The sequence below is a fragment of the Branchiostoma lanceolatum genome, chromosome 19 (genome assembly GCF_035083965.1).
Source record: "Branchiostoma lanceolatum isolate klBraLanc5 chromosome 19, klBraLanc5.hap2, whole genome shotgun sequence".
Classification (NCBI taxonomy): domain Eukaryota; kingdom Metazoa; phylum Chordata; class Leptocardii; order Amphioxiformes; family Branchiostomatidae; genus Branchiostoma; species Branchiostoma lanceolatum.
The window spans coordinates 4,082,036-4,090,163 of NC_089740.1; the positions used below are offsets into that span (position 1 = coordinate 4,082,036).

Genomic DNA, 8,128 nt, shown 5'->3' on the forward strand with positions numbered 1-8,128 from the left:
GAGAAATTAAAAAATTTCAGAATTATTGTTATTGTTCAGAATATAGAAGATTTGGATTTTCAGTAACGTTTAGAACCGACTTATTTACACCATTTTGATATTTTTTACACCGAACATCCTTTCTATAACAGCCAACTTGGCCTATTTCAGAAAATATTCAGACAAAATGATGCAACATTTGTTAAACGGCAGGATTTTAGGTATACACATTGGCTAGTTTCATTTCCAATTGGCGAGACATGTGCGAGATATCGTTTGTGTAACTATCATGATCTTTTAGAAGACGTTACAACTCCCCCGGGGACCGCGCGGGAGTCCAGGTAACCTGATACGCTCCCTTACAGTGGAAATTTTTCCATAGCAACGAACCATCGTGGGCGCTCGCAGACCTTCTTCTTTACAGATCTCCACTCGTACTGCACGAAGCACTCCTCTGGGCAGGGCAAGGAAAACTTCAGAACCAACAGAACCAGGATGGCGACACACTGCCTGCTTCTTTTCTCCATGGCGGTACGACTGAACAGGTCAACAACATCACCAACTCACGAAAACACTTCTGTGTGCGTGGGCGGGGTTTAGTACGTCTGGGCATGAGATATATCTCTAGAATCGATTGCATTCACAGACCAATGACTAGGCTAGATGATTACACATTTTTTTTGTCTGAGAATGTCAAGAATATTGTACAGTAGTATCAATCATAGAATTTGCGTTCGTTGTTGGAGTCAACGTGTATGTTTTAGACGAACTTTATTGTATATGTTGTGTGGTCAGAATGGCTATGGGAAAATTAAATAGCTTAGATAGGAAGTGCTGAGGCACCATTTCTATCCTTTATGATCCCACGCGACCTAAATACATAATTTCATAAACAGCTAAGAAAAATATATTCTTGTGCGTTTCCCATGCTTCTGTTTACATAGGGATCTACATTCTAGGTTTGAGCGGTAGATTGCAGAGATATGCATCATAATGCTCAAGAATAATGCTCATAGCCCTTCTGGTCTTTTCAGACGATGATCTCATCACAAGAAGTATGACTGAAAAATGTTTGACTAGAGAACAATAATTCAGATTAAAGAAGTGATGGTCTTCTCCCAACATTTTTGAATTGTTTACATTTGTACAATATTCACTCCGTATTAGAAGAAGTACACAGTTTAGAAATAAATAAATTTACGAGGTGAATGTATATGTTTTTGGCGTATTCTATTTTACATGTGTTGCTGTCGGAATGACCATGGGAAAATTGAATAGGTTGGATTAGAAGTGTTGAGGCACCATTTCTGCCCTCCATGATCGCACCCGACCTAAATACATAATTTCATAAACACCTACGAAAAATATATCATTGTGAGCATCCCCTGCTTCTATTTGCATTGGGATCTACATGCTAAGTTTGAGCGATAAATTGAAGAGATCTGCATCATAGTGCTCAAGAATAATTCTAATAATCCCGTTCGGTCTTTTTCAGACGATGATCTCATCACAAGAAGTATGACTGAATAACGTTTGACTAGATAACAATGATTCAGATCAAGGAAGTGACGGTCATCTCCCTAAATTTTTGTATTGTTTACATTTTTACATTATTTTTACGTATTAGAAGAAGTACATAGTTTGAAAATAAAAGTTAAAAATTCACAAGGTGAATGTGTATGTTTTAGGCGAATTCTATTGTACATGTTTTTGCGGTCGGAATGGCGATGGGAAAATTGAATATGTAAGATAAGAAGTGTTGAGGCACCATTTCTATCCTCCATGATCGCATCCGACCTAAATACATAATTTCATAAACACCCACGAAAAAAACACATTATCCTTATGAGTTTTCCTTGCTTCTATTTGCATTGGGATCTACATTCTAAGTTTGAGCGCTAGATTGCAGAGATATGCATCATAATGTTCAAGAATAATGCTAATAACCCCTTTGGGTCTTTTTCAGACGATGATCTCGACACAAGAAGTATGACTGTAAAACTTTTGACTAGATAACTATAATTCAGATTAAAGAAGTGACGGTCTTCTCCCAAAATTGTTGGATTGTTTACATTTGTACACTATTTAATACGTAATAGAAAAAGTACACAGTTTAAAAATTGAAGAAATGTTTTCACAGGGTGAATGTGTATGTTTGAGGCGAATGCTATTGTATATACGGTGTGGTCAGAATGGCGATGGGAAAATTGAACAGGTTAGATAAGAAGTGTTGAGGCACCATTTTTATCCTCTATGATCATGCGTAACCTAAATACATAATTTCATAAACACCCACGAAAAAACCCCCAAACATATCCTTGTGAATTTTCCTTGTTTCTACTTGCATTGGGGTCCACTTTCTAAATTTTAGCGATAGATTGCAGAGATCTGCATCATAAAGCTCAAGAATAATGCTCATAACCCCTTTTGGTCTTTTTCAGACGATGATCTCGTCATAAGAAGTACTGTAAAACGTTTGACTGGAAAAAAATAATTCAGATCAAGAAAATTATGATCAGCTCCCAAAATTGTTGGGTTGTTTACGTACATTTGTACACTAACTATTACGTATTAGAAGAAGTACATAGTTTAAAAATTGAAGAAATATTTGAAAAATGACAAGCGTATAGTATGGATTGAATTCGAAGGAGACCACGATTATACACATAGTACGGATGTTTCAGTCAAAGCTTTCATATACATAAGCTTTTAGCAATTAGATTCAAAGCAAAACTAGTGTAGGAGGAAAACTACAAAACTAGTTTAGGAGGAAAATAAATACATAAACTTCCATGTGTTAAAGGCAACCAAAGCAATATTAGGGAAAAACGTAAATAAAAGATGCTGAAATCTTTAATATGGTGATGACATTTACTAACATTGTTTAACACATTTACGTGATAACTTCATACTTTAAGGATTCTAAAATTGCACAAAATCAATAACACCTGCAATTGAAATAAATAAAACGATTCAAGCAAATTGCCTTATAATTATACATTATACATTTTATGCTAGATTGTAAGACAAAATTTGGTACAAACCATGGGTTAGCTTTGACCGTAAGGATAATTGCCATATTTACATATAAGTAGCTGGTTACACAATTATCATTATCTGCAATATGCAATTAAACAGTAGCGGAAAATTCATGCAAAAAGAAACCTTGGGAAACGTTTCATCCTGTCGTGTAACGTATTGGCACATTAAAACAGGTTAAGACAAGATTAAGGTTTGGAACCAAACTAAGTTGAGCGTAGACTGTAGGGTAAATTACGATATTTACAATATTCACAATTAAACAGAAAGTTAAGGTTCTTATTCACTTTGATCATAGAAGAATTTTGATAAAATATGACTTATTTTAAAACTGATGAGTAACTTAACTCAAAATACATGCATAACAACAATAATTCAACACAAAACTACGTGAGAACGGCGAGCAATCCTGTTGTGCCGTGTGAAAGACCGATATTTCTGGTACTCTAAACTTTATACATCTACATATCCTTGATGATAGAAAATTAATACAAATTTCAAACAACAAAGATACGTAATTATCGTGGATAAATGTATTGCAAAACTTTATTTGTTTCTACATCTGTTATTCATTCAACACCTCTCATACACGCTCAACCAAAATTACATCAGGCTAGTAAGTAAGCCAATGTCAATGTCCTAGTTAAAATGTTTACACGAGATCTTTGGAACTGCATGGTTGAACGTGAGTCAGTTGATGCTTCTTGCACTCAAACTTGTACATCAGGTCAGTCACTCTGTCAACTTCCTGCAGTACCGCATCCGTCCGCTGGAGGGTCTCGATCATAAAGTGGTCCGGAAGTGGTGCTTCACCTACATAAACGTTAAAATGTCTTGGGTGTATAGTATATATTCACCATATGTAATACTAAACAGAATACTATGTTTTGGGGACCTAAATTTTCTTTATCAATTGTGGGAATTTTTTTTTATAGCTATCAACCTTGACGCAAGTAAGTCTTAATCTGCTGCCATGGTATAACAAAAACGACTACCTTTAATTAAACGTTGTCATTGTAAGAGTAATTTCATGTTTTAGAAAAACAATTGAACTGCTATATGCTGCCAAGTTTTTTATGTTAGTACCTCAAAATATTTGAGATACCTTTAAAAAGGCCACGGACAAAGGTGATATTACCGTCGGTGTCATTAGTCTTATGACGCATGCCCAGAAGACTCCTGAAGGAGTTCCAGAAGTAATCTCCCATCGCCGTGTCCACGCCGATGTCTTCAGCCGTCTCACAGTAGCTTATCCAGTTACAGAGCATCCCGACTCCCAGATTCATCTGTAGGAAACATAAACATACGAACATAGGCTACATAATGCTGTTTATGACAGGTTGTTAAAGCTGAACTGAAAAACCTATTGTATACAAATTTTCTATGTTTGGTGATGATATATGAAGCTAAAAGGTAAGATGAAATAAACTGATTTTTGTCTGACCAGGTAAAAGGTGAAGATTATGACGAACGTGGAATAATACAGAGGTCCCATCACACGATCCACTGCCTTCATGTCGTCCGCAAAGACACCGACGAACGGCCTCCCCAAGCTCATCTCAAACAGCACGTACGACGTTTTCTTAAAGCCGGAGAAGATCTCCATGTTTTTTCCGAATATCAGGATCCCGCTGAAGCCGTAGGCCACTATAACAACCAGCATGTACACCGCAAACCCAAAGGCTTCTCCATATATCAGCTAGTGTGAACGAAAAAAACAGTAATTATTTTTGTTTTACAACTTATTGAAACAACAGAATGGCCTACAACGTTGTTATTTCCGGTATAAATGTGGAAGATGAGTTCTACGTACACGAGGTAGAGCGTAGACGGTAGCGACACCCCTGGAGAAGTTGAGAACCCGGAGGATGCTGCATGTGCTGATGAAGATGGAGAAGGACAGGACCTCCTTGAAGGTTGCGTCCCATTGGCTGGCAGTACTGATGTCCACAAACTCATTAATGCCGAAAATCCCTGTAATATATTCCGCATGTTAAACCTTTACTAAAAAGATCTGTTGATATCTTGAAAATCTCTAAACTTGAACTCCGGTTTCGTAGTTTTCCTTAACGGAATGTCAGGAAACTGTGAGGATGGTTTGTCACGGGTACCTTTTGCTTGTTGCAAGTCACCCAATGCAGCAGCTGCCTTGATGTACCGAAGTGCGAATGTCACAATGACGGCTGTTGACAAGCCAATGTTGCACAGGATCAAGATGTTCCAGAAACTGGCGAAGTACAGACGGCCGGTCTTCCGTATGTTCCAAACCTCATTTAGGACGTTGTAGATGAAGAAAAGAACAAACAAGATGTGGAAAAGCATCTGGACGAAGTCGTCTGCTGTTTGGTACTGGAACAGTCGGAAGGTCTGGATACTGGGCTGTAGATAAGCAGCGCCACCTGGGATGTACTGCAGCCTGAACACCACGGTGCTGAACAGCTTCACGTCAGGGTGGTAGAAGTTCATCCGGAGGATGAGAGTGTCCGAAACCATCAGGATCCAGTTGGTTTGTTTGAGGAATTCTATCACTGCAGCAGCCTGACCAGCATCTCGTGGCAGGTCTACTGTGGTGTAGCACGCCGAAGTCCCGTTTCTGGAAACCAATTGCAGCACTTTACTAGCAAGGCAGAAAACAGATCAAAGTTGGATAACAAATGTCCATGAGAAATCCAGAGGTTATAAAACTGATTGAAAAAAAGGAAGTTGAGTAGATGCCCTCTGTATAATTTCCGTAATAAATGCATAAAACGTGCTAGAAAGTATCAGCATTATATTTTTTACTTGGATTCGTCGACAATACTGGTAGTCCCGTTGTGTAAACAGTTTCGTCCACTCTGTCGGCCAAGAGCTTCGTTTTGTAGATTCATAAACAACTCAGGATAGAGCCTTTGGTTACTGTGTTCGAGGTCTATGTCTCTTGGGTCCTCTGGAATTGAATGGACATTTCGATGAAGATTTCATGAGCAGTACAAAAACCTATTGACCAATTTTACAAATCAAATAAGACAAAGAAGCTTCGGGATCCTCAATATGCTTTGTCACCTGGATACTTGGTGGTTCTCTCCAGGCGAACAGGACCGATCCGGAATGCGTTTGTTCCGACCGGAAACTGTTTGTCCAGCCACCTCAGCTTCTGCCCGCTGTATCCGCGCTCCGGGTGAAGGGACGGCATCAGTTCAGACGTCAGCCACTCCCAAGCGTCGTCTGGTGTAGTGACCTGCAAGCAGGGAATTAGTTTCAGTATTTTAGGGCACAGATGCCAGGCCAGATAAGGCAGTAAAAAAACGACCTATAGCGGCAATTTGTTTGTAAGTTTGTACAACTTCCTTATAGACGGATAGTTGTCCGAATGCTCAGTGAAAGAGACCATTATGGTTTCCTTGGGAAAGACGGTTTCTTCCAACCATACCTCCTCATATCCGGATAGCAGGTTGTTCTCTAGCGAAGTCCTAACGTAGTAGGCATGTCTGTCGAAGCCCAGAACCCCGATGTAGAATGCATTTCCGGTGAAGATTAGCAGAAACACCAGGACCACCAGGATGCTTCTGCCTTTAGTCATCCTCTCTGTCCAGTTCGGGTCATGGTCGGTTTTCTTCGGGGCTGGTGGTAATACCCTCCGAGCAGGAACTTAATCAGAAATTAGAAATACCAATGCTTAATTATGAATACAGAACATCAAAGACGATAGCTTTATGAAATATCATAAACAGAGAAATCACTATTTTACAGGTAGGTAACCATGTCACTTTGTGATGTTTTTGTAGAAGAAAAAGAAGAACTTTATTGCGCGACAATTTTAACTGGTACAATATTTGGCAACTTAGGCACATGGGATGATGAGCTTCTTTATGAAAATATATCAAACAAAACACAATGTATTTAGTTGAATAAAAAGTTTTAATTACACTTTTCTTGTTAATAGGTAATGTCATCATCAACAATCCTCATCATTTTAAACATCTAATAAAAATATTATACCCACAAAAATGTGTTCTTTGCGAAGAAAGACATCATGGAATCATTAATCGAATGCGTCTACTGACTTGCGACAGTTGTCTTAAAGTTTGTAGTCTACCATGGTTTTACATGTGAAGTTGTGGAGACCTACCATCATAATCCCTGCTCTTCTTCTGAATAACACCGATTGGAGAACGGTCTTTCTCCGATAACTTCGTCCCAAAAAGTCCTCGAACAAAATTTGTCACAGACCATACAGTAGGTCCGATGATGGCTGCCTTTGTGTAGGCGCTCAGAAAAATCTGCAAATGATGCATTGGTTAAGTAACAAGCGTTTTTTGTACATAACTTAGCCACGAAACTATCAAAGCCCACCATTTGATTTGACCAACTCATTTCCATGGCCAGTTTCATCCTTCATTTTCGAGAAGTTAAAACGACATGTAAATGCTCAGCCTGTATACCAGATCCTTTAATTTGTGCAATGCGAGACGATAACCCATTCAGTTGGCCGGGGAAGGTCCAGTAGGGGATTGAGTTGGCAGCCGATCTCTTATATCTACCCCGCGCAAGAGGTAACTGTGGTGGCGGGGCAAGTTGCTTCCCCGGCCAAAGGATTAGCGACTGTAGCGCGGTGGTCTGGTACCCAGGCTAGTAGATGCATGACTGATGCTAACCTGAACAGGCTCCAGTATAAATGTAGAGAACAGGAATGTTAGGACGAAGTCCTTCAGCCAGGTCTGGCTTCTCTCAGCTCCAAACTGCAGACTGTACATGATCACGAAGAAGCTGCTGCTGACAGACGTCAGGATGGCGAGGATCCACGCCACCGTCTTGTACGGAAATCGGCAGGTGGATGGAGATGTCGCCGTTTTTGTCAGTCCTTGATGGATATGATCTTCCAACGGGGTCTGCTTGCGAAACATCGGCACAAGGATGGCGTAAACTGGCAGGAACACTATGAACGACGTTGCTGCAGTACCAATCAGTTCCGAAAGACGGAGAGTGATGACGCCAGCGTCGAACAAAATGACATCGTGTGCACCCAGTTTGACCCCGTACCACATGGCGCTGCCCACCATCCACAGGGTGGTCTGGGTCAGGCAGCAGACCAGGCGCTGCGCCCGACTGAAGTGTCTCACACCGGAGTTAC

The 8,128-nt window shown here is 39.9% G+C and overlaps 1 protein-coding gene across 1 annotated transcript; it reads right to left on the reverse strand.

The window, feature by feature from the left end:
• Positions 1 to 3,670: 3,670 nt before the first annotated feature.
• LOC136425872 (polycystin-2-like) lies at positions 3,671 to 7,308 on the reverse strand. Its single transcript, XM_066414803.1, has 9 exons — positions 7,127 to 7,308; positions 6,428 to 6,645; positions 6,061 to 6,235; positions 5,800 to 5,944; positions 5,130 to 5,635; positions 4,832 to 4,992; positions 4,463 to 4,717; positions 4,157 to 4,304; positions 3,671 to 3,831 (listed from the first exon to the last, which is right to left on the reverse strand). The coding sequence occupies exons 1-9, from the start codon at positions 7,290 to 7,292 to the stop codon at positions 3,671 to 3,673; spliced, it is 1,935 nt and encodes a 644-aa protein (XP_066270900.1). The 5' UTR covers positions 7,293 to 7,308.
• Positions 7,309 to 8,128: the final 820 nt, after the last annotated feature.

Bases quoted from the DNA above. Each gene is read 5' to 3' on its own strand.
- LOC136425872 (XM_066414803.1), bottom strand. From the start codon at position 7,292: ATGCATCATTTGCAGATTTTTCTGAGCGCCTACACAAAGGCAGCCATC. The intron at 6,646-7,126 runs GTAGGTCTCCAC...TTTCTGATTAAG, and splicing joins GAAGAGCAGGGATTATGATG to TTCCTGCTCGGAGGGTATTA. The intron at 5,945-6,060 runs GTGACAAAGCAT...ATTCAATTCCAG, and splicing joins GAGAACCACCAAGTATCCAG to AGGACCCAAGAGACATAGAC.